This window comes from Oryzias latipes, chromosome 23 (genome assembly GCF_002234675.1).
Source record: "Oryzias latipes chromosome 23, ASM223467v1".
In the NCBI taxonomy this organism is placed as follows: domain Eukaryota; kingdom Metazoa; phylum Chordata; class Actinopteri; order Beloniformes; family Adrianichthyidae; genus Oryzias; species Oryzias latipes.
In genome coordinates this window covers 10631106-10658292 of record NC_019881.2, presented here as the reverse complement: position 1 = coordinate 10658292, position 27187 = coordinate 10631106, and the positions used below count along the sequence as shown (strand labels likewise).

Here is a 27187-nt window from a genome sequence, read left to right as displayed (position 1 = left end):
GAAAAATTACTGTGAAATTATTAGATAAACAGTCTGCTATGATTGTGTCATATAAGGTTGTGAAAGTTAAAATGCGACTTATAGTCCAGTGCGACTTATCTATGTTTTTTTCTACTTTATAATGCATTTTTGGGCTGGTGCGACTTATAGTCCGGAAAATACGGTATTAATTGTCCACTGGGGAAAGTTGTTTTCATAGTAAAACATTTCTTCATAAGCTACGGAATTAAGGTATTCATGCATATGCCTTTAGTTTGTTTTATTTTTGATAAAACAATGTATGGCGTATGTCATTGTTTTCACATTCACATTCAGAAAGCAACAAGAAATTACATTTGCGCTGAACAATTTCCCATTTCCACGTTGATTATGACCAACATCTGTAGCTTGTCAGATGTAATTAAATGGAGGGAAATAAAATGCCCCATCACAATGCGTAATGACGCACAATGGCTGATCTTGCGCTCTTAGAAGATGTGGCAAATGGAAGAATTCGGAGTGAATGCATCTTTAGACAGCAACAAGACTTGCTGGTAAACAAGGACGAGTGGCTTCTGAGCCGGTTCTGACTGCCTCGAGCCGTCCTATTGGACCTCTGTGGGCTTTTGGGCCCGGCGTTACAGAGGAGCACTCGGAGGAACCACCCCGTGCCAGTCCTAACAACACTAGGATTCCTGGCGACTGGCAATTTTCAGAGTAAACTGGCTCACAGGTCAGGAATATCTCAGCCGACCCTTAGCCGGGTAATGCCAGACGTGTTAAAAGGCATAATAGCTTTGTCCCATGATTCCATAAAGTTTCCATACACGGCGGGTGAACAGGCAAATTAAGAAAACTCAATTTGCAGCTATGTATGGTTTCCCAAATGTCATCGGTGCTATTGACTGCACTAATGTTGGCATTAGTAATGCCCACACTGTGCCCTCCAAACAACATTTTACTCCTCTTTTCCACCTCGCCAATGATAACTTCTACTTCACATTGAGTGAAGTGAGGTTTTTTTGATTTCCTCTCTGTGTTTGCCATGATTTCGCAATCAATGAATATTAACTTGTGGGCGTTTCACGGACTATTTATGGGCAACTATGGGCGTGTCATGAAGCCACAAAAGCTACGCTACATTTAGAATTGATTGTGATTTATTTAGGGAAAAATCCGTAGGATGTGCGTGCGCACGGTTTTATAAATCCGAATATTTCTGTGCGTATGCACATCCTATGTTTCATCCGTATGCCACTTCTGACGCAAATTGACGCAAAGTTTTATAAATGAGGCCCCAGCTCCCTGTGTACTAGCAACACTGCCTGAATTGCTTAAGCTAACTTGTGTCCCATACACCGCACAAACCTGTGTAGCCTGAACATATTGTCGGGGCTGCCTTGATAGACACGTAAGCCTTGATAAAACAGCACTCAACTGGACTAGCCACCTGGGAAATACCAACATTCACCTAAACACTGAAGTACGAAGCCCGTGTCCTGACATTAAAAAAACTAAAATATATCTCGTTCCCACAGATTAATATCGTGTTCCCACAAATTACTATCTTGTTCGCACAAAATAATATACGGTTCCCACAAGATAATATTCCGTTCCCACAAGATAAAATTCCGTTCCCCTCGAAATACTATTTCGTTCCCTCGAAATAATTAATTTGTGCAAACGTAATAAATAATTTTTGCAAACGGAATAATTATTCACGTCATAAGTCATTCATCAACACGATATCGCTCTCTGTCCGGCCGCAAAAGCCGCTTTCAACGGTAACTTCCGTGTCTCTGTGACCCACATTTGTTCAAGAAAGGGAAAATAAAAACAAGAACGATCAATTTATTATCGTCTCAACGAATATAAGAAAAATGTCATAAGATGTTTGATACCAAGGCTTGCTGCTTTGGAGCTCTTTTGCTTGTCATGCTGGCATTCGGGCAGCTGGCTGGCCGGTAGACAGACGGCCAGCTGATATTGTAATTTCTAGGCTCATTCACTTCCTGGTACGCTCTCCGTCCATCTTGCTGGAAAAGCCGCTTTTCTGTTGCTACTTCCGTGTCTCTGTGAGCATTCAATAGGGGTAAAAATAAAAGAATGATTGATCTATCTATTATTTTCTAGATGAAAATCAGAAAAATATCATAAGATTAGGCTGGCTGCTTTGCCTACCGGACTTAACTCCAAACTCCTAGTATTACAAACAAGGATGTGTGCAATATCCCGTCATGCATCACACATACCCAAGATGCATTTCCACCAGCCAATTATTGGTCTTGTTGTTACACTTCAGTTACAGGGACACGGTGATTACTAATGCTTTAGTGCAGGGGTGTCAAACATGCCCGTATACGGCCCGCCAGGTAGTTCAATCTGACCCAGTCAAGAAGAGTAAAAATTATAAGGATGTTTAAAATAGAAATCACGTTTTTAGTCCACTCCTGTGGAGAGATATGATTTTTTTGAAAGAAATAACTGAAATGCGCAATTCCGCCACTAGGGGGAGTAAAGGAAAAGCAGAACAGGTGAAACAGCATATCTCTGCACGTATCAAAGCGAAACATAACAGCTATGTGTCTGAGTAAGATGTAGTTTGGTTCCGCGCAAGCCTCATCGCTGTTATGTTGCTATAAGAATGATCAAGAGAGACACTCTTATGACCAAAATTTTGTCAAAAAGAAAAAAAAGGTTGAAGGGAAGTCCTGAGCTTTCCAGAAAAAATGGACAGAGTTTTATTTGTTCATGGAGCTGAATGCAAAACCTGCAAGCTTAGTATGTCATCAACAGGTTTCAGTGACCAAAGAATACAACATTCAGCACCACCATGAGACTTACAATAAAGAAAAGTTTCACTATTTACAGTTAAGAAAAGAGAATATTTACCAACTATCAGCTGGACTGAAAAACAACTTTCTGCATTTACTGCAGCCGTGACGTCAGTGATGGAGCAGTGACACCTAGCTAACTTATTGCAAAAAAGTTGGTCCAAACACCCAATCCTTTTTCTGATGGTGAACTTATGAAAAAAATGCTGAAAGCTACAGAAGTCTTGTTCCCAAAAGCAGTCGACCTTTGCTAGCATGAGTCTGTCAAGGATTGCAATTGCAGATACAACATCTCTGATAAGACTTGGGCCCCAATAAAAGAATCCAGTCATTGATTGTATTTTTGGTCACTATTGATGAAAGCACCGCTACAGATATTGCACATCTATGCATGTTTATTAGAGGTGTTGAAGAACCGTCACATCATAGTTTTCTTGAGTTGATGGACACAACAACAGCTGATGACAGTCAGCTTGTTATTGTGCCATGTTGGAGTGAACTGGTCACGTGAAGTCAGTCTGGTCACTGATGGCACCCATCAAAGGTCAGGAAGAAGGCAGGTGTTGCCACAAAATTCAGGCAGAAACCAGGAAAAGAGTCTTGGACATCTTATTGTGTTTTGCTCACTGGAATGACAGTAAATGTGTTTCTGAAAAGAATCCGAGTCCTGATATTGATGGACAGTGGAAGTTTCGGGAGAGGAATGAGGTTAACTCCAAATTCTTATATTCACAGATGTTTGCAAGTTTAATTTCGTTTAATTTTTCATTGATTTGCACATTTACATTTTAGGCAGATGTCATAACTCTTATGACATTTTTCTTTTTGTGTCCTGACTTTTTTAAAAGTCAGGACACGGGCTCCATACACAGCATGATTTTGTGCAGTGTGTTTCTGGCCCCACACATGAACCTGGTTCTCTCACAGTCTCCTCGCTGTGTACTACAAACTACTGACCGAATGTCTTAGTTTTAATATTTCTTTATGTAAAGCTGCACGTAGATCTAAAAAAATAATAAGAAAATATCTGTTTGTTTGTTTCTTCGGAACACAATATAATTCACAAAAACAAATAATACGTCTGGTTTTATCAGCAGGAAACTATATACAAAAAATGAATTAATAAATGAAAATGATAATTCCCTTTTTTTAACTCATCAAGCTCACCTAAAAAGCATTTGTACAGGATTAGTATCAGAAAAAATTTTTTTTTATTGAATCAGAAAATGAGTCTGAAGTGGGGAGCCGGTTTAGCTCGTGCTGGTTTGCGGCGCCTTCCGTCCGTGAAACCTGGGTTCGACTCCGGGCTGCTCCCTGTTCCCTTCTCCACCTCTGTGCCGGCTCCAAGCCCGGCTTGGGAAGGTTGCGTCAGGAAGGGCATCCGGCATAAAACATTGCCAAGTTTACCATGCGACTTGTTCGCTGTGGCGACCCCTGATGGGAGAAGCCGAAAGAGGAAGAGAGAGAAAATGAGTCTGAAAATTCACATTCTTCCCAGAGAAAACGAAACAAATCCTGAAAAACCCTATCTTTATGAATTCAACCAGCTTCGAATAACGGACAAAATGGTGCAGCACAGCAGGATCTACTGGAAGTTGAGTCATTTGAAGTTTTGAATCAGTACAGGTGTCCATGTTCAGTTAGTATAAGCTGTAAAGCAAGACATTTATTTGAACTTGTAGCTTAGTGCAATGAAAAAGAAGATGTGACTTGTGGTAAAGGCTGTTGACAGTTGCATGATGGGCAGACATTTGAAATTCTCCTCTTTATTGAACTGTCAAAAACAAGAACTCCAACAGCATATTTTAGATGGGAAGGAAACCACACTGGAGCCAGAACAGGAAAAACAGGTTAGACACACATTAGCTCTTCTGAATAATTGAAGGGATTTACTCAAAATATTTCATACCCACTGAAAAACAAAAAACAAACTGCATCTCAAACTCACTTTACTGAAAAAAGATGAAGATGACATAAGCTGCAGAACAAAACTAAGTATCTGCTGAATTTGTCTTTCCAGCCTCTCCTTTTTCCAGCCTTGTGATTTTTCTCACCTTTGCTTTACTTTCCTTTTTTTCTGAGAGCAGAATATAAATCTTGCCCAGGAGCCTCATTCACCACTGACTTTGGGTCTCCTTCAGGGAAGGAAGTGAGCACAGCAGGGGCTTTAGACTTTTAAATCCTTTTCTTTAAGCAAGAAGTAGAAACGATTGTCAAATAAAATGAAAGCCCCTTCACCAACAGTTTAACATCTTCGCACCTTGAAAATTGGCATCATTGACCTGCAAGAAATCCCAAGCTGTTGTGAAGCATTGAAGAGTTGATCCTCTTTTGTTTACTGGTATACAGCTAAAAAATAGTTTGGTTTGGTCTCTAAGAATTGACAAAAGACCAGATCCAGATGACCGGAGAGGTCTGGCTGGTACATACTGGGTCAGGAGGTCCATCATGTATTTTGGTGCTAAACCATTTAAAGTTTTATAAACCAGCAACAGACTGTTCAAGTCTATCCTCTGGCAGACAGTCAGCCAATGGTAAGACCTCAGAACTGAATTGATGTGGTCCACTTTTTTAGTCCCTGTAAAAACGCGAGCAGGAGAGTTCTGAATAAGCTGTAGTTTCCTGATAGAATCTTTTGGTAAACCTGTAAAACACTGTTACATTAGTCAAGTCAACTGAAGATGAAAGCATGAACTAGTTTTTCTAAGTTATCAGATTCTTATTCCATGAAATATTTTTGAGATGAAAATAAATACCACAAAGTTTCCCACTTTTTCCACATATATTAACATATGACCATTTACGTCCATGCAGTAGTGCAAAATGTACGTAGCGGTTGTGTGACACGGCCTTAAATACATGTTGTCTCTATGTTTCATCAGTAAGTCACCAGGATGTAAAACTGTTCCCATTTGTTTTTATAAAGGTTCAGCCTGTCATGTTTATGTAGCATTATTCAGAGCTGTGGTTTCATTGGGCTGATTTATTCAATAGAATATGTTTTCCCACACATTCTGTCAGCATGAATTTTGTTTGTGTTTTGACAAAACAATTTCTCTATAAGTCAATGTCTGTGTTTTCACATTTGAATATTTTTCTTTAAAATGTTTTATGTGAAAACGATGCCTCAGTTCTGCTGTAATTTAGCATTTGCTTACAAGTTTTTATCCTAATGCAACATCCACCAGCGAGTTTGTTTTGCAAATGAAATTATTTATTAAGATAATTTACGGTGGATCTTTGCATTTGGTCTGACATTAAAAGTGTTCCTGCTTGAGAAAAGTTCAGTAACCACTGGTTTAGACTGCATCTAAAAGTCCGATGTGACATATCATTGTATTTATGACCTTTGGTCTCCAACAGGGATGCAACTGTAACTTTGATTTGCATCCAGAACAGAATCACAGCCCGTGAATCATAAACGGATGGGCCACAGGGAGGCGGGCGCCATCATAGCTCCTCATGTCAAAACTCTGAGTCAAGAAACTTTGTTTCATTAATCATCAGATGCAAAACCATTTTATATACTATCGATCATGGTGATTCTCCTAATAATCCTTCATCCTGTCTAAACTATTCATGGTGGTAAATTAAAAATCATTGGTTTGTGTTTACTGTAAAGAGCCAAACTACAAACCATGCATATGCAGATCTACTGAGTCATTTTTTACAAATGCAATGTTTACATTTTATAAAGAGCATGAACCACAAAGCCTCTTTCAAGCCACAGACCCTTAGCTAAAATGAATCAACTGCCGCTAATGGTCTACAACTGAAAATTTCATGTTAGTGATTTACTTGTGATATGATATATTATATGACATGATATGGATTTTGATCACATTTTCCTGCTTCTCCCAGAACCAGTGCTAAAAAAAACAAAACAACAATTCTCTTGATTAAACATCTTCTTGTTTTATATTTATTTAATTGATTTTAGCAAACACAGTTTGTTATTTACCTAAGTATTTTGTTTAATGAGTTCTTTATTCATTTTAAAATATGAATTTTTAAAGAAAATAGAGAACAAATGCTTAAATTCTTACCAGAAACCATGCTAACATGGATGACTGGAATGTTGACACATGGATTCTTATAAAAAGTGTGCAGGAATATTAATAATTCATCAGTAAAAAATAACTGACTCTTATAAGCTACTTAGACCCTCCAAGACTTTACTGCATGCTCAAAAACAGTTCCGCATTTGGTCAACAATCCTTGAAAATCCTGAAAATCTGTCCAGTTCAGATCAATCAATCAATGAAATATGTTTTATTTCAAATCAAAACAACGATTACATAAAATAAGTCAATACAAGACTTTGAAAATTTGATTTGAAAGGGGATTGGAAGAAGCTCAGGCTTATAGGAAAAGGAATAGGAAATGCTTGTAGAGAATTCACATCTACTGACGTGCTGCCAATATGATGTACGACGCTGCTGCTGACAAACAACAGATTTGGCAGTGAGTTCTGTTGGGGCGCGTTTCTCCCAGGAGCCTGAGCTGCTGACGTCTGAAGCATCTGCTCGGGCGACCTGCTGACCAGCAGCACAAGGACAGAAAGGTCTGCCTCACTGTGAAAAGCAGGATGTTGCTTCAACTAAAAAAACTTAGTCAAACTCTGTCCTACTCCTCCTTCCTTCGACCTTTACTTTTGATTTTTTTGAAATGGGAATTTGACAAACAATTAAAACAATTATTAGATAAAACTAAAAACTTGGTTTAAATAATAAGTATAAAGCAATGGAATAATTAATTTAATTTAATTTAATTTTGTTATTTGTCCTCTTTGTCAAAGCAACTTTTTCACACTGTGTTTTTTTGTGTTTAAGGAACACAACGCTGTGAAAAATAGCCATAAAAAACTTTACATGACTGAAGTTTGTCTGTTTTTAAGTGAACAGTGAGTGACACATGTCACAGGCAGCCTGGGTCAGGTTCAGAGCTCTGACGCCAATCCACAGAGTGCTCATCTGAACATCACCTTTGAGTCTGAGCTCCTTCATCCAGGACTTCAGCTCGTCTTCCTCAGTGTTTGGCTCTGCCAGCCGGCTTCTGGATTCTGGCAGAATCCATGACATGACTGTGACGTATGTGGAGTTAGCGTTTCTCTACATAACAATGTTTTAATGGCTGCAGAAGAATTTTAACCTGAAGGGGTACATTTGGTTGATCATTGACAGGTAATGATGTGATGACAGTTTTTAGTCAACCCAAGGTGCTTTAAAAGAAAAAGTTACAATTTTGACTCTAAACCATCCAGGATTTTTCTGTCAATTTCTTTTTACAGAATTAGAGGCAGATCCTATTTGTGCTGCTTTCAAGGACCACCAAATAATATTGTAATTGGATGATATTTATATTTTTTGACATTTATTCACCAGAAATTCAAAACAATAGATGTGTTAAATAAAAATACTGACAAAGAGACAAATCTTTCCATTAAGGTAGGTATTATTTTGATAATAACATTATTCTAACGTAGTGATATACACTTACATTTTATAGAGACATGGAAGCCTAAAGTTGATGAGGATTTTAAAAAAGTTTTGACTTTTTCTTGCGATATCACACAAAAACCTGGTGAGAGCTCCAATATGGCAAAACAAATTTTGTTTGATAATATTTAGAGTCCCCTGTTGATCATCCTTTGACCTATTTCCAAAATGTTCCCAGTGGTCTTTTAATGATGAAGATGCTGTTTTTAGCCAGAATCTAAAAATCTGTGTTGTTTTCCAGGACATTGTTTCTGCAGAGCGGCAGTCGTTTATTAGAAATTCCCCTCTGAGTTACAGGACTGTTGGCACGGAGTAAGCCTGCTATGGAGAGAAATTAGACTCAGTCGGATTTGTGCGTGCGTAATTCTTGATTTGTGCGTAAATTAGGATTTGTGTATGCATATTTTTGCTTTGTGCTTGCGTAAATTAGGATTTGTGCATAAATTTGGATTTGTGCGTGATTTGTTACTCACATAATACGTTTTGTGTATAAGTTAAAAAAATATAAAATGAAAAAAATACAAAATGCAATTTACGTATGCACAAATTAAGATTACAACAGCTTGAAACTACTTACACACACACATCTTTAAAAACACGCACGGATCCCTTGTTACGCACACACAAAGCCAAAGTTACGCACGGATCTACCGTGAGACTGTTTTCACGTCTCACAATTTCGTCCGTAAGTGCTGCGTTTAAATACCAGTGGAATGCTCGGTCATTAGAATTTTCCTATCAGCCTTCCCTTCTAAACGTATTTCCTTCAGTGGGTGTAGCAGGGCTTAAAAAAACTTTAAAGGAAAATACAAATTATTATCTGAGAATGTGACGTTCACTTTTAAACGCTAATATATATGTTAAAAGTATATTATTCTCAGAGACACCGAATTGATACAAAATGCGTAACAGGAACGACCAGTAGGGGGCACTGTTTTTTTCTTCCGGAAAAATCAAAGGCAGTCAGACAGAGAGAGTCACGGGAAGAATGGCGGCCCATCTCGGTGGTCAACGCCCCGAAGTAAGTAGCCTCTATGTTCAACACTAACATCTACTGTCTTCATGTATTGATTGAGTCATTGTCTGGATACCTTTAGAAGGGAAGGCTGATAGGAAAATTCTAATGACCGAGCATTCCACTGGTATTTAAACGCAGCATTTACGGACGAATTTGTGAGACGTGAAAACAGTCTCACGGTAGATCCGTGCGTAACTTTGGCTTTGTGTGTGCGTAACAAGGGATTCGTGCGTGTTTTTTAAAGATGTGTGTGTAAGTAGTTTCAAGCTGTTGTAATCTTAATTTGTGCATACGTAAATTGCATTTTGTATTTTTTTCATTTTATATTTTTTTAACTTATACACAAAACGTATTATGTGAGTAACAAATCACGCACAAATCCAAATTTATGCACAAATCCTAATTTACGCACGAACAAAGCAAGAATATGCAAACACAAATCCTAATTTACGCACAAATCAAGAATTACGCACGCACAAATCCGACTGAGTCTAATTTCTCTCCATAGCCCGCCCCCACTTCCCGTTCCCCATCTGTTTAAACTCTTTCCCACTAGCTTACAGCCCCTCACAAGCCCAACCTAACATAATTAGTTAGTTCATTAATTAGTTAATTATCAGGGCAATTCAGCCGTACAATTTAGATCCAGATTCCAGCTCAGACAAGGAAAACAGAGACATTCATGGATCTATTTGTATGCAGGTGGATGAATCAGAATGGAGCGGAGCAGAGACCTTGTGGCCCGCCCAGAGAATTTTCTACATCACAAATACGATCTTTTTCAAACAGGACTTTTTTAATCGGTTTCTGATTCACAACGATTTAAATAAAGAAATACTCAGAAATGCAATTAAGGCATACATTTCTTTAAAAAAGCCAGAAGAACATGTTAAAAACACACAAAAATGACCGTTGTCATCAGACTGGGTCTTTAAGATCTCATTTTGAAAGCCTACTGAAATACAGAATGATTACGTTTCTCAACTAAACTCAGGAAGTGAATCTGATGGAAGGGTTCTTCTCATTTCGTATTATTTGTGCATTTGGAGGTCTAAAATGAGTCAAAGCAGTTTCCGTTTTTGTTCAAACCTGCCTCTCACCTTCCAGGGAGTCGCATAAAAGTGATCTTTAAAATTTACACCAGCTCTCTCCTCAGAAGTGGGATGCAGTTTCCTTCACAGAAGTGGTCAATGTGTGGCGATAAATCAGGTTCTGCTGCGGCTTTCACATTCTCACTTCCCACCCCTACTCCGTTCTCCTAAGGTCAAGCAGACTTCAGGAATGGTGCCATTCTGCTACAATACCAACTTACAGACTGAGGCAGAAACGAGCTGCAATGTTCAGTTCAGTTTTATAGGAAGTGGACAAAACCTGAGTGAGAGCTGCAGCAGACAAGAGGCTTTGGCCTCATTTGTCCTTTTGGTGTCTCAAAGAAGACCATGGAACAGCTCCAATAGATCAGCATTGTTTTAGGGAGTTTCAAACAAATCCCCCTTCAGCCACAAGCTGCGTTGTTCTCCTTTGACAGACACAACAAGCTACAAGGGTCTCCTTCTCTCAACCGCTGACGACAACTGTGTGATGCTCTGAGGTGACCCTATCCTATGCCAGGGGTGACGAACACGCGGCTCTTGAACTGCATGCGGCTCTCGACCAATAAAAACTCTTTGTCTCTTACCATGTTTTCTATATAATTTCATGACCATGCGACTATGGTGCGGTGCACCTAATACGTTGTTGCATGACTTCAGTAACGAGGACCTAGGAGAGGGCAGCATGAGAACGGTAAGGAGAGAAGTGAGGACGTGAAAGAAGACCCCCCCCCTCGAATAGTACAAAAGTGCAGATATGTGCATAAGGTAGAACAACATTGTTTTGGAAACCCTGAAAATGCCGCCTGCAAAGAGACACGCTTATGAAGCACAGTTTAAGCTATCAGCTACTCAGAGGATTTGAACAGCTGGAGAGAATTCAAGATGAATGAATTCATGGGTCACAAGTGGAGGAAGCTGGAAAACAAATTTCGACAAGTCAAGATGATGCAGCTGAGTTTCGTGGAAATAAAGCGAGGTGGCCCGAGACCGACTTGACTGAAGGCAGTAACGCTTGCAGAGGAAATAAATACTGAACATTTTCAAGGAGGTCCGTCTTGGTGCTTTAGTTTTATGACACGGGCCATCTTTTCATCCAGGCGAGAACTACAGTCGTGCAGCAACTTCCAGCAGATTAAAATGAAAAGCTGTCCATCTTCTGCTCCTTTTACTGTGAAGCAGGGCAGGGCGAGTTACGCCAGTTTGTGAATGGATTGTAGAAGGTTGGGCTAACGTGTCTGCTTGCACTGCTTTAGAAGTGCTGAAAAGCTGGCATCATTCGTAATGAACAGACTCTGACGATGACGAAAGGGAACCTGCCGTGTTTGATAGAAATTTAGCCCAGCTTCTTCAGATACAGAAGATGAGGACTTTGATGGATTTTTATATGCTAATTGATAACAGAAAAAACGGAAAAAAAAATCCCAACCAACTCAGTTTTGCTCTCGCTGCTTTATTTAGACACACACTAGCATCCATGTTTTATCGGTATGTGTTAACGTGCCCGTTTAGCTCGTGCTGGTTTGCGGCGCCTTCCGTCCGTGAAACCCGGGTTCAACTCCGGGCTGCTCCCTGTTCCCTTCTCTACCTCTGCCGGTTCCAAGCCCGGTTTGAGAAGGTTGCGTCAGGAAGGGCATCCGGCGTAAAAAACATTGCCAAATTTACCATGCAACTCGTTCGCTGTGGCGACCCCTGATGGGAGAAGCCGAAAGTGGAAGAAAGAGTTAACGTGCCCAAGCCCTACAGAAAAAGCACCCATAACTGAAACTGCACCCTGTGGTTGTGAAAATACGGGTGCCGTGGCTCTTTGCCTCATTTCATTTCATTTTTTTCGCCTCTTAAACCAAATCCATCACAAGGCAATAAAAAATAATAATAATAATAAAATTTATCAAGGTTAACCCTGTGATGAGCAGGGTTAACTCTGTTGACTCTGGCTAGGCTGCATTTGATGTGTGAATTGAGGGCGGACACTTTACTTGAAATAAACACAAGTGCAATACTTGCTGTTGTATTTTAGGGAGAGGAGTGTGTTATGGGATATAATATGGCTTTAACCCTTGTACTATCCTAGGCACTTTAACATTGGAAATTGGGTCATCTAGACCCACTAGACAGTGCGCTGAACCTTTTTTCTTCAAGGATTTGTGAACCTCACTGGTGTCCATGGATTACATGAAATATTTCCACCTTTATCCACCTTTGTCATGGTAGGGAGAACACGTCAATGCAAGGGTGGGGTCATCTAAGATAGCACAAGGGTTAATTGCGTGTTAGTGTGTGTATGCCACGGCATTGGCTCAGGCGGTAGAGCGGGTCGTCCAATGATCGAAGGGTCGTCAGTCCGTGTCCTTGGGCAAGACACTTCACCCTCCCTGCCTCCAGTGCAGCTCCACTGTGTGCCTATAGTCAGAGGGACCGTAGGCACAAACTGGCAGCCACGCCTCTGTCAGTCTGCCCCAAGGCAGCTGTGGCTACATCAGTAGTTACCATCACCAAGTATGAATGAGGAGTGAATAAATACTGGACACATTGTAAGAGCTTTGAGCACCAAGAAAAAGCGCAGATGAATCTAATCCATTATTGTTATTATTATTGGCAGGTCAGTGCGTGGTGTGTCCCTTTGTATCACAGTTAAAAATGTCGGCTCTTTGTGTCAAACTTGTTCACCACCCCTGCCCTATGCCATTCAGTCTCAGACTGTTGGTGGCTGTGTGTGTACACTGAAAAAACGAGAAAAGTGGGGTTGTTCAATTTACAAATAGTAAACATGTTTGTTTAATATGAACAAATTATGTTTACCTTCGAAACATAATATAATCTTGAAAATCACACATAATTTCTTGCTGTGTTACTTTTATATATTTAAATCATGTTGACAAAACATGAAATAGTTATGCTTGATCCTTTGCCCCTTAATTTTGGATAAGTAAACCCCATCGGTGAAGAAGAATTCCAGGAGGGGAAACTTTGCAGTCAGCCATTTTAGAGAAGCTACAAGCACCTGCTCTGGCTGGAGGAACTTAAAAAAGGTAAGTTAATTTACTCTAACAAATTAATTTAAGAAAGTGGAAGGCGTAAATGTATCATTAGTGTTATTTTTTTCCACGGGGAAGAGCTTTGTAATCCACTTTTGTCGTAGTTATCAAAGTTAAGGCTCTGCGCGCCACTTTTGTCCCTGCCGGCCGCAGCCCTCGGACGGCAGGTAGGGGGAGGTGTGTGTGCGCGGTACATTGTACTTTCACGTCGCAGGCAGATTCAGCTGTAAACGCGGTGATTTCAAATGATGTACGGGGAAGAGTGGTGAGTAGTTATGCCGTAGGAATTCGCTTTTGACAGAGGGCAGTGGGCGCTTGTGGGCACGGCTTTTTTTTTTCCACAGGCAGAAACTCTGCCAGGGGAATTTTCATCGTCACTAAGTGGATTTCTTTTTGCTAAATTCTGCGTTGTGGAGACCGAAATTGAAGGAAAATGTGAGAAGCTATCATTACTATTGTCATTATTTAGTTTTTCCATACCGTTCCACCATGAGCTAGTTTAAGGACAGCATTATTTGACCAGCAAACAGCACCGCACTTCTGTCTCAGTCAGCTGTCAATCATTCTCCGTGCGCGTCTCGTGCACAGAATGCGTTTGGTGTGTCCAGTTTACATAAATCTTTGGTTTCAATCAGAGCTTTGTTTTCATTCTATGATGCTGAACATATTTTTTATTTTAGCTTTGAGAGTTTAATTGAGTGAAAATATTCATGTCCTTTTGGAACAAGTGTATAATGTGTAGTAAAAAGTTTACTGCCTTATAATAATGTCTGTAATCCTACTTCACATATTCCTCCCATTTGTGATAAATTAATATGGGAATCCTTTATGGGTGGGGGGGATTATCCACTCCCGATCTGCTAGTTTAGTTTTGCAGTTTCCATTTCAAAATTCGCGGGTTCTCATAAGCCTGGTTTGAATCCTGTGGGGGGAGGAGGTGTCTAATGTTCTTTCTGGTCTAATTTCTTCAGAATATTTTTGCAGCTATTTATTTCAAACCAATGCATGTTTAGTTATTAAAATGATACAACAAAGCTGTGGAAGTCTCACTCTCTATATATATTTGAAATGTAACTAATAAACCTCTGTCCTGATTACAGAGCTCATCACACAACACTTCCAACTGCTCCTCCCTGATCATGCTGGGGTCCATGCTCCAGTCTTCACTGAGTCAGGTGGGTCACCATGCATTTACTATATATTATTGGAATTATTGTCTCCTGGATTGTCATCGAATCGGGAGGTAATCAAGATTGCCAGCCCTACTCTTTACACGCACCTTTTATGCAGAGAGATACATACATAATAAATAATGAAATTGATGGTTGATCAGTTATCCTACTACCTCTGTTAACATGACACTAAGGATATAATGATTTTGTTAACACAGTAACTATAACATTTATTGATGAGCCAAGAGTAAGAATTGTATTTTTCCAAAGTTTTCATGTGAATTTAAAATTTTTTGACTCTTTGTATTTCAGACTGCTGAACTTCTCGCCAATATAAGCAAGTTCAGGGGTTTATTCAAAGTATAGGTGAGTTGTTTAATCTAGACGCTTTAACTAAACTTCAAATGTGAACTGTGCACACAAATATCTTCTGTGTTCTTCAGAATGAAGACCATGCAGCAATCCAGGAGGCAATCGAGGACACCACGGTGGGAATTTCCCTCCTAATGGAAACTGGCAGTGGTGAGGAAGAGGACATTCTCGTGGTCCACATCTCCCAGGCTGTGGTGGTCGACCCACCAAGTGTCTGAGTGGCAGATGCCAAGGCTTTTTTGGCCTTATTTACAGCACAAATCTGATTACCATCCTCATCTCAGAAACACCTTGTCATGGGGCCGTGACTTTGCTCCTGCTATGATCTCCTGGAGGCCCTTCCCTTCTTGAGCTCTCCCGCTGGTCACAGGTGTTGTGTATTATGTTGATTGGTTTGTCTATTTATGCAGTGTCTGATCGTGTTTCTGTGTCGGAGCGTCTTCGTTCTACGCTCTGGTGTTATGGTTCTCTGGCATTAAAGCCCCTTCGAGTGAACTATTGGATTTGGGTCGTTCTTCCTGCTCTTGGGTTCTCTCCCTTGGACATTCCGTCACACACCTTTGAGGTAATCCAAAAAAAAACTGTATTAGAGTTGTAAGGCAAAGTGGTGTCTAAGGTTTCAGGCTTAAAGATCCGACTCTTTGAATAAAATGACCTTTAAATAGTTTAACTTTTTCCTAAGAAGGGATTCCAGCTGTTTGCTTTGGCTCTGTTATCTTCTGTTTAATAAAAATGGCAAGCCCAATTTATTGTGATTTGTCATTTTATGCTACACTGTAAACATATTTTTCAAGTTTAGATAATAAAGTTAAATCTGAAATTTGTGTTCAGTGTCATATGTTCATTGGATTTTCATAATGCACAAGAAAGTATTTGCTTTAAATAATAATCTGCAATTGCAATTTTATTTTTCAATTTAAATTTTATTAAAATAATTTATAAATTAAATGAACTATGTAGGTGATTTCAAACAAATAATAGTGTTTTAAATGTTTGAAAAAATTATGGTAAATTACATAATAAAATCTTGTTTGTTTATGTAAAATTATTAGGTGCAGAAACAAAGAAGCATTCATTACAGTAGAACATGATTTTATTATGAACAATAATTATATTGGTTCAACATGATTTTTTTGCGCGCAACCGCTGTCCATGATTTTTTTATGTCAACAGTGATGAAAGTCTTCCGGGAATTCCCGGAAATCCGGGTTTTTGAGCAAACCGAACGTACTTTCCGGGAAATAAAGACCTGATCTTTACGGACAAATCGCTTTCCGGATGAAAAAATGGTCTGAAATCGGCGAATTTTAGCTTTATTTTCTATATTTCTCCGCGGATCGCTTCCTCTATGGTCGCGGCCATCTCTCGTCTTCCCGGCCTAATTGACCAATGACGGGACGTTTTAGTTGCTTTCGGATGCGTCGACGGGTCTGATTGGCTCTGTCTGCACCACGTGGTCAGCGTGACTTGCTTCCCTAGAGACCAAAACTGGCTGACCCACGCTAAACTTTCACAAACAAATCTGAAGAGTTTGCGATCAAATTTGTGTTAAAATAATGGCAGGCATCGTCATTATTGAGCGTGGTCACGACCTCAGTTGTGAGAAGACGATAAAAAACAAATTGAAGTGGTCTTGGCTGGAAGAAAAATATTTTTAAGGTAGTGTAGGTCAAATACTTTTTTGTGTAAAATAATCTCAAAACCAAATTCAGAAATAATTTCAGTTTTAGTTTTGAGTTTCAGTTTTTATTTTGAATACATTTCTCTATCTAATTTATTTGTATTTCCTAATTACCATGATTTAGTTCAGTATAGTTGACATTAATTATAAGTATTTGATGGTTTGGACCCGCACTCCCTTAAAAAATAATGTTTACAATATTTAATTTAGTTTGTATGTTTGTTTTGATATTTCCCAGATTACTTAGTATTGGTGTTAAAGAATTGATGTATTATGTTATAGAATTATAGTTTAAAGCAGATCCCATATTTTGATGTAATTATAGTTTGAGAAAACAGTGCAAGTGAATGTTGTACATCAGTCATTTCTAAAGCAGAAATAATGTATAAATAACTGAGGTATTTTCATAGAATATCATAGTTACTGGTGTTCTTTTTGCCATTTGGGGCTTTGATGTTACTATATTTTAGCAATTGTATCTTTTGCAGATTTTAGGAAAAGCGTAGATTGTAGGATTGTTATACTTTGAGCAATGATCCAAATTCTTTTTTAGGACCAGGAAGTCCTTAATGTTAAGTCAAACTAGGGGTTTGAATGACAAATCATGATGCTCCAATTAGTCTTAGTTTCTTGATTAAGAAGTGAATAACGAGCTGCCAGAATGCACCAGAATGCATCTAAGACTATGTATTTTTCAAAAATTTCTCTCTGCGCCGCCATATCGCTCAAAGAAAAGTTCAGGGATTTTTTCCTTGCCTGACTTTCATCACTGTGTCAATCCAACAGGTCTTTTTTTTCAGTGTATGTGAGTGGGGGGCTCATTGTCCTGATTATGAATCCACTGTCAGCAATTCCCTGCAAACTATAAAAGGAATGCATTAAAAAAAAATCAAGAAAAGCAATATTTTATATTTAGGCTTTTATTCCCAGAATGCACTGCTGTTAAACAGCAGAAGAGGCGTGTTGTCTACCTGAGCCCCATCAGCTATCCTTCCCTGTGACATTTTAACAAGATGGCTCCTTGGTCCCAGAGTTGAACATCTGTGCCGTTGTTTGGCTCTAATGAGGGATGAAAAGCTTTCAATTGAGCAACAAGTGAGCCTTTAACAAGTCCCAGACTGGGCTCAAGCCAAAACCATATGAGAGGGTAGGGGTGTGCACCACAGCACAGAACAGCCAAAAAAAAACAGCCATCAGAGAAAAAAAAAGTGACCCATCGAGGATCAGCATAAATACAAAAATGCACAAATACATTGCGTGATCAAATAAAATATTTCACACTTGTTTGTTTGTTTGCCATCTATCGGTGGGTGGAGTTTCCCTGCCCCAAGGTCGAGGAGTTGTAATACCTTGGGGTCTTGTTCAAGAGTGAGGGAAGACCGGAGCGTGAGATTGACACTCGGATCGGAGCGCCGTCTGTAGTTATGCGGTCGCTGTATCGATCTGTCGTGGTGAAGAGAGAGCTGAGCCAAAAAACAAAGCTCTCAATTTACCGGTCGATCTTCATTCCAATACTTACCTATGGTCATGAGCTATGGGTCATGACCGAAAGAACGAGGTCCTGAATACAAGCGGCTGAAATGAGCTACGTCCGCAGGGTGGTTGGGCGCTCCCTTAGAGATAGGGTGAGAAGCTAGGTCACCCGTGGAGAGCTCGGAGTAAAACCGGTTGAGGTGGCTCGGGCATCTAGTCTGGATGCCTCCTCGACACCTCCCTGGAGAGGGGTTCCGGGCATTTCCCACTGGGCGGGGCCCCGGGGAAGACACAGGACACGCTGGAGAGACTACGTCTCTCGGCTGGCCTGGGAACGCCTTGGGGTCCCCCCCAGAGGAGCTACAGGAAGTGGCAGGGGCGAAGGAAGTCTGGGCATCTCTGCTTAGACTGCTGCCCCCGCAAATGAATGAATAACTTGAAGGAAGCTTCAGAAATCCTGCGTTCGCATTATTTGTTGGTAAATGTGTTTTTATTTTCCCAGCCTGATGTGTTCAGCTTACTCTAGTGCAACCAGTCCAACAAAATGATAAATATTGTCACCCAGCTGTCAACTAGAGCAGCCCTGCAGAAACCTGAGCCAATTTCTTCAGTCAAACACAGAATGAATAAGAATCTGGGATTGAAAGCAGGCTGTGCTCACACCAACGTTCAGGAAAGTGGAGCTGGTGGCTCCTGCTGCCTTCTTCTCATCTGGCTGCTGACAGATGGAGCCCAGATGACACTGTTGGGCTTTTATGGTCTCCAAGAAACCCTAGACTCATCCAATCCCAACTCTGAGGCCAGACCTCCTTTCTGATCAAATGCAGTTCAAATGCTGAAATCTTCTTTATTAGCAGTATTACTTTTGGCAAATCATATTACAGCATTTCCAAGATGGTTTTCCACGAAGTCATTATTAGCAAAAGTTTTGAACAACTTTGTCATGATAAAAGTTATTTTATATATAATCAATGTTTTTATTTTTGGATCAAGCTCTGGGCACAGCATCCATTTCCCCTGCAGGCTGAGCTTTCTGAGCTTTAGAGATTTGTAACATTTTCCAAGCTAATTCCAGGGGTTTTGTTTTCTGTTTGAGTGCTTCAAAAACCTGGACTGAAAAACATTATTTACAAAAGTATGAAAGCACTGCAGTCACTACAGTGTCTAACTAAACTTTCTAGACATACAAGGTTAAAGACCCAGACCTACTAAAATGCTGAGAGCTTGGAGCAGGGAGCTTGTGGCCAGCCCAATTTATTTTCTACATGACAACCACAATCTTTTTTCAAATGGCATTTTTTCATCTGCTACTGATTCACAGTGATTTGAATAACGAAATCCTCAGAAACACAATTTTGAGCTTAATTTGTTTCATATATGTCCTCCATCATCAGAAAAAGTCCATTGAGACTACTTTTATATAAATATGTTGTTTGTGATTTTGAGCATTTCTTTGTTTGTTTTGCTGCAGCTCATTTGCTGAATTCGACAGAAGGAAAAGACACTCATGACCACACACAATGTGTCAAACTGCACAGTCATCATCTGTGAAGTGAGGAAACACTGTCTGCCTATAATGATGGGGATCAGGGATGGAAGGCTTCATATCTGCTGCTGAAGAGGGTCAGTTCAGCCATTCCCTGGCGTCACTTCCAGATACTCATATGTGCACTGGATGATTTCTTCAGTCGGATCATTTATTTATCTGTAAAACTTTCAGAAAATGTACTGGAAAGGTTTGAGACACACAGAGAAAATGCAAAGAACACAAACCCTCAACTATATTCATTGATGCAGATTCCCAACAGCACATTCAAGAAATCCTTCTTGATTAAAAAAAAAAAAGTGTTTTTATAGCATTACGTGAAAACAAAGAAAGTCAAGAGTTTGTATTTTTCCAGTGTTTTCCACCCTGTTCTTTAAATCCCCAAACACTGTTTGCAGCCACAGAACTGTTCTGCTTGGTTTCTCACTGGTTTACCTCGAGGACCTGACATTTTAGTTTGAAAATAGAGGGAAGTTTTTCAGGAGTTCCTTTCCTTCCCCTAAGACTTCCTGGATGCACAATCACATTTATCAGAATTTACGTTTTTTTGGTGCAGTATTAGACTCTGCACTTTGCCGTGTCCGGGCTGTCTCACAAATGCAGTAAAACATGACCAACACTACCACAACAGCAGCTAACACTACAGCCACGCTCAAGCCTGAACAGCTGGCTTTTTGCAGCTGTTAATTATCTGTGTGGGTCATTTTCTGGATGAATTGAGTGAACAGTGATCCCTGATCCCTGGTAAAAGCAGCCTGGTGAACAGGGAGACCTGGAGAACCAGCAGATAGGTTGGGTTTGGCACATCATAGGCTGGCAGACCCGGGATAAGATGTAGAGAACTTCTCTTTTGACTGGCCTGGGAATACCTGGGTGTCCTCCAGCAGGAAGTAAAAGATGGATAGATGAATGGAGAGATGGACCAATCAATGGACGGCTAATCCAGATACATTACAGGTTAAGCCTTAGTTACATGTATGAGGGGTTGACCCGGATGGGTGCTGTGGGTTTCTGGGTTTCTGGGTTGTCCGGGTCCGTGGAGGGTTGTAGAGAGGAGGGGCTGCATCTTAAGGTAAACACAGTTCCCGTGACTCTTGTACAGCCCATTTAAGGGACGTCGTAAGAATGGAAAGTACCATAGTCATGTGTGTGTGGTAAGTGTATCGTATTTGTAAGGATAAAAGAAGCTAGATCAACTTACGACTCACGGGTGATGCTTTCGTATGGTGCTCTTACTCTAGTCATCGGTGAGGTGCATGCAGTTACTGACCACATGCACATAAATGCTGCATGAACGGGATGTGCACATGATACATTAGTGCCTGTAAGATCTCCATAGAAACTACACTCTGATTGTCTAATTTCTTCATTTCTGACAGTCTGGCTGCACACAACACTAATGGGCTCCTTGCGCAGTCTGCATGTTTTGGCGGGATTGGAAAAAGTACAAATCTCCACAACACACTTGTGTTTCATCTATGTTTCACCTTGCTTAACCTTGCATGTTGTATAAGTCTTAACTACGATCCGTTGTCTGCAGCATGCTCATAAAAAAAAAGGATCAGTTTCAGAAGATCAGCGAATGAAGTTCAGACGGAGTCATTGCTGTGAAGCAGAAGTTCTAGTCATACTGAGTCCGTCAGAAGTTGTTTCAACCTTTGACTCGCAGTGAAGAGTAGTCTCAGAATGTAGCATTGTTTTCTCCAGAAATGAAAAACAAAGATCCAACAGAGATGAGAGCACAGACAGCAAAGGGAACAGAGTTTCCAGTGGGTTCAGGTTACGATGAAAGATGCAGCTCTGTCTGCCATCGTTCTTACATTAAGAACAGGGATTTCCAGAAAAAGAGCGCATTATGTCTGCTGATTATTTGAGAAGCGTGCAGATGCTAATGGTGTGCTGGTTTCAGCTCCTCAGCTTCCAGCAGCTGCTGTCTTGGCTGCTGTCCACTGAGCATACTGAGTGGCAGTCACAGACACACAGACTCCAGAACAGAAGATCCACAGGAGGAAAGGCTTCCGCTGGCAGCAGCTGATGCAGTGATGCCCTCTGGCACCACAATCATTCTCTTAAAGCTCGCTTGATGATGGGAGAGTTTCAGAGTCTATAGTGTTTGGAGCAAAAACACAATATTTTGCCCCAACTTCTCTGTTAGCATAAAGTAAATGAGGTAGAAGACAGTCTGAGTTATCACATGAATGTATCCAAGGATCAAACCATCCATTTGGGAATGGACCCAAAAGCTCCGTGACTTGTAGGTGGTGGAGTCTTACAGTGGAACAGATGTGACTTCTGCATCTGACCGGCATTTCCTGATGCAAACACTCAAACTGACTGTTTAACGAGCCTCACACACAGAAACAAACACACATCTTTGTGGCAGTGTTTTTACGACGCATGTCAGATGTTTCCTCCTCCCACGCTGTATGTAACAATGCTTCCTCAAACTTCGCCCCGAGCTGGTCAGACTCTCTGTGCTCAGACCAGGTGGTGGATCACACATCCCCCCCCCCCACACACACACAGGAAGCTGCTGCATCGCCCAACATCTGCAGCAACTCTAGAGTTTAAATCCTGATATGACTTCAACCACTTTAGGTGAAAGGGGAAATCAATAGGTTTTTTTTTTTAACTAAATTGTCACTTTATTCCTTTATTTATTTATTTTTTTAAAGTTATGTCTAACTACAGCTGCAGTTGCCACGGAGGAGAATGAAACAGCTGAGAAATGAAAGTGTGAAACAAGTCAAAATATAGTCAGACACATTCCAATAATAAGAGGTGGGCCTTCATTTTTATTTTTATTTACCAAAAACAGGCTTAAAGGATTCTAGATGAACACTCTCCCACAGCCACTAACCAGAAAAGACACCAGAGCAGAATTTTTTTTTTCTTATCAAAACAAGTTAAAAAAGATAGAATACCAGATATCTTTCCCTCCTTTTTAGTGAAAAAATCTACTGAGTGGGATTTGTCCCAACTTATTAGAAGAATTTTTCCCAAGTTCTATTGTTGTTGTACTACTAATTAAAGACAAAACTAAATCTGAAAATTAGCCATAAACACTCAAATGTATATCTTAAATAAACCTTTTAATGTTCCAAAGAGTATTTCATAGCATTAAAGTGGCTTTAATGACACACTTATCCCCAAAACAGATCCTTACAGTCTAACCTTCTTTAGTTGTAAACTATAAACAACTTAAAGACAAGAATTTACACATTTCAAGATACATTTATCTCAAAATTTTATGTACATGATTAGCCAAATTAATCTCCAGATCAAGCAAATCTGTTTCAAGAAGCAAAACCACCTTCCATTCAAAAATGAAACTTCTGGTTAAAATCTTTATTGAAAAAAATTTAAAAATGATTCACTGGAGATACTGCTTTAAATAAGTTCTTTTCAAGATCATGTGACTTGATAAAATTCAGTTGTTAAATGTTACTGAAAAGTTAGTAGAAAGTAAATTTTGGCTTATTTCAAGTGTGGTAAAATATTTAAACCAGAAACTAGACAAAAAGACTTGGTGGGATTTTTTTCAGCTTACATCACCTTTAAGAGTGGGAGGGCAGATACCAGGCCAAACCAACAATGCATAAACACTTAGTCAACTCCAGTAAAAGTGAGATCTAATTATCTCCCAGTGACGGCGGTTGTTTTATTAAAGAGGGAAGAACGTCAGCACCGATGTAGCTCAGCCGCTCGCCAAATCAAAACGCTGTAAAAAAAATCATGAAGGAAGCTTTGCATTTTTGTGGCTTTGATGTTTTTTTGCTAAAATCGACCATGTGGTCACGCCAGCTTTTACTCCTAAAGTCACTGCTGTTACTGGGGATATTTTGCAGGAAAAAGTTTTTGATTAGGCTTTCTGGATCAATATCAACAGACTTGTCATTCAATATTAGATCTGTTTTATCTCTTATCACCCATCCAAAAGTGGAGTCTAAAGACGCGATCCAGCCATCAAATCTAGACAAGAGAAGCTGGTTCAAAGTGGTCCCTTTACGGTGTGTGGAACAAACTTCACATCCTCAGAAAACAAAGTGAAACAGGCATGAAACAGCCTGTCCACTAGATTCAGAGCCTTGACAGAATAAAATAACAGAACATTCTCAGCAGCAGTAGGAGGTGTTAGACCTTCCTTAAAAAAGGAGTAGCGTTTGCCAGGGGTCACATTCTGCCTCTTCATGTTCCACTGTGCTCATTTTCTGTCACATGCAGTAAATCCTAAAGCTGATCACTGAAGTTGCCCTGACAGTAAACGATATGAGTGAACTTTCGAAGCCTGTATGTAAAGATATTTTGAGAAGTTTAATGTGGAAAAAGAAAATCTTACTTTTACCATTTTCAATATCCATATATTCTCTTCTAACTTTAAATCAAACGATAAAAGATTTTGGACTTTTGAAGGTTTTTAGTCTGAAAGCTGAGAAAGAAAAAGAGTTCTTATTGCACACTCTGAAATTAGATTCCGATCACTGTAGAGTTACAGTGATGGGAGAACCCAAATACAGAGTGTCGTCCTCACACTACCTCCTTCTGTGACATTCAGTGATGGAACACATGCATATGGACTAAAGCGTGTTCAGAGAGCAGGCAGAACAAATCCACAGTACAACAGCAGCGGTTTGAAGGGTCGAGAGACAGAAAAGTCTGAAAGACACTCACCATTTGCGTCTGGCTCCTGGGACTTCCATTGATATCCTCCACCTTCTCGTTGGCTGTGTGAGAAAGGAGGTGCAGACATGAGATCCCACTTTACGCTCTGACAGTCTATCATCTAAAGACTTGTGAGTTCATGCGCACAAATCCAGACTAACGCAGCATGTGTGGGAGCAGGAGTGCGGAGAAACAGTGGGGAGGTCTGCATGAGAAGCAAAGCTGCCAGCAGAGTCCCTGACCGACCAGCTCGGTTGACTGTCTGCCGGCAGAGCGGGGAGGGTAACGTTTCAGAGCTGCACAGAGGGAGGAAGATCAGCGAGGAAGCAGCGTTTGAACACTCTGGTTTGTGTGGGACACCAGGAAGTTCATGAAGAAAAGAGGGAAGACGGGGGCACATGAAGACGAAGAAGACATTCAAATGAAGAAAAAAATACGCTGGAAGAGACTAAAAACTGCTCTATTTATGTTAGGGTGACAGTCGTGTATAGAGTATTACTCTATGATTTGATGGAATCTGGGTGTCTGCAGATGTAGAAGCACCCACAGTGCCACTCTGATAATTTCAGAAGAAATCTGTGGTCTATTACTGAGGATGCAGTTTTTAGCCAAAATACTAAACCCTGTGTCATTTGTGTCGTTTTCTAGGACACCAGTTTCTGCAGAGAAGCAGGAGTTCATTAGAAATTCACTTGTGAGTTGTGGGCGGAACTGCTGACTCTGAGCAACCCTTCCCCCTCTGCCCCTCCTCATTGCTGAGAGCTCTTTATTTTTCACCCGCCATCTTACAGCCCCTGCTACACCCAACCTAACATTAGTGGTGAAACAAAAATGGCAAGCAATATAGCTATATATCAGAAGGGGGCGGAGCAGGGAGACTTTGGACGTAGTTTCTACATCACAAACCCAAACCTTTTCAAATGCCATTTTTTTGTCTGCTCCTGATTCCTTTTGACTTGAATAAAGTAATACTCAGAAATTTAGTTTTAATCTTAAATTCTTTTATACACAGTATAACATATACTCTCTGATGCCTTCAGAGTGTTAATTCATAGTTTTGATGCCTTAAGTGTGAATCTACAATTTTCATAGTCATGAAAATAAAGAAAACTCTTTGAATGAGAAGGTGTGTCCAAACTTTTGGTCTGTACTGTATGTCCTCAATCATCAGAAAATGCTACAAGAACCTGTGAATACCACTATTTTCAATCGGAGTCTGCCGTTTCTTGCTCTACACATAATTGGATCCAGATTTTGCTAAATTTAAATGTCTCTCTTTAAACCATCCAGTTTGCTTAAGGATCTCCACAAACCATTTTTAACAACCACAAGTAATCCCTGTTTTCAAAGTATTAGACTTTATCTCCGCTAATTTGGACTTTTTTTTCTTGCACCAACGACCAGCTAATTAGCTAATTAGAGAGCTGAGTTTTAATCTTTTATGTCCAGTTCACATCATTATGATACAACACATTCAGGAGGTCTCATTGCTCTGATGAGAAAAAACTTTTGACCCATTCAACAGAATTGAAGACAATTGAATGCTTTTTAATTAAATTTAAGACATTTGAGGACTTTTTAAGGATCTACTGCCACCCTGCTGTTTATGCAAGTTGAGATGATTTTGATTAATGAGACTAACATAGACTAAGTTAGCTTTGTTTAACCAACCAATTACATTACTGTATAAATTGCTTGGCTTCATGTATTTCTTGAATTATTTTAATAAATGTACTGAATTAAACGGAAGAAAATATCATTATTTGCTGTTTTTCATGATAAGTGTGTGCATATTTGTGCGTGTGTGTGTGTGAGGACACTCTCACACTAGATATTTAGATATTAAAACAAATTAATGTTTTATAACACAAATCAAGCTTTGTCTGCAAGTTTTGGTGTTGAAACTATTTTCGCCTGCTTTTAAAGTTTAACAACTTTGCCATGAAGTAAAATAAAACACTGTTCTAACATTAAAAGACAGGAAAATGGAGGCAGTGACAGCAGAATTTTACAAGTCATGTCTTACTATGGCGGCTGTTGCAAAGAGTCTGAAAGCAGCAAAGGAAGCTGCTTTTTGTAGTCATCCAGCCTCTCTCCACGAGTCACTCAGTGCAGCAGAAAAGCATCAAACCTTTGAGAGTGAACCTTCATCTAACGTGTTATCTAATCATCTATGACAGCAGTCCCGTCACATCCAACAGCAACACAGAACAGGACCCCCCCCCCTTTTTCTCTGCTGCAGAGCCACATGTTCTAGATCTGCTTTTAAGAAAGTATGATTGTTTTTATGACACATTCCCATCAGAAGAACTGTTCCACCTGACCTATTCCAGGTTGTTGAAATGTTCAGAGAAGACTCCCACTTCATCCTGGCCATTCAAAAACCTGTAAATTAGGTCAGGCATCATCTGTTTGATGTTTTTTCCTTTTAGAATACATCCGTTTTCTGTCTCAGCTCCAATACTGGAGTTCGTCTAACATGTTTGGAACCGCCAACCAAGCTTTATCTGCAGCCGTTGTTGGGAAGAGCTTTCATTTGGGTAAAAGTGGAGAGCGAGGCGGGGCTTCAGGTGGTACAGAAAAGGAAGAACAAGAGCTGCAGCAGACACAGTCATAAAGCCTCAGCTGTTCTGCTTCAGTTATTCAGCTCCGTTTAGCTTGATGAGTCTCCTCTGAGCAGTGAATGCTGATCGGTAAATATGGAGTTTTATACTTATGTTCCTGAACGAAGTGGGGGTGGGGGGGGATCTGAACTGTTAGAATCATTTGCAATCATTAAGCTTCCTAAGCAAGTCTGATCCACCTAGTGAATAAATGTTTTAT

The 27187-nt window shown here is 40.0% G+C and overlaps 1 protein-coding gene and 1 long non-coding RNA gene across 11 annotated transcripts in view; one reads left to right on the top strand and one right to left on the bottom strand.

Moving 5' to 3' along the window:
- nav3 (neuron navigator 3) overlaps window positions 1–27187 on the bottom strand; it is a 236108-nt gene that overhangs the window by 140029 nt on the left and 68892 nt on the right. For all 10 annotated transcript variants that reach the window (XM_023952465.1, XM_023952466.1, XM_023952467.1 and 7 more), the window contains exon 3: window positions 24374–24426. In XM_023952465.1, the coding sequence (XP_023808233.1) occupies window positions 24374–24426 (53 nt within the window). The remainder of the gene's footprint in view (window positions 1–24373; window positions 24427–27187) is intronic.
- On the top strand, window positions 13161–15747 carry LOC111946945. Its single transcript, XR_002872796.1, has 4 exons — window positions 13161–13452; window positions 14559–14633; window positions 14943–14996; window positions 15074–15747. It is a non-coding gene; the product is annotated as an uncharacterized LOC111946945 (long non-coding RNA).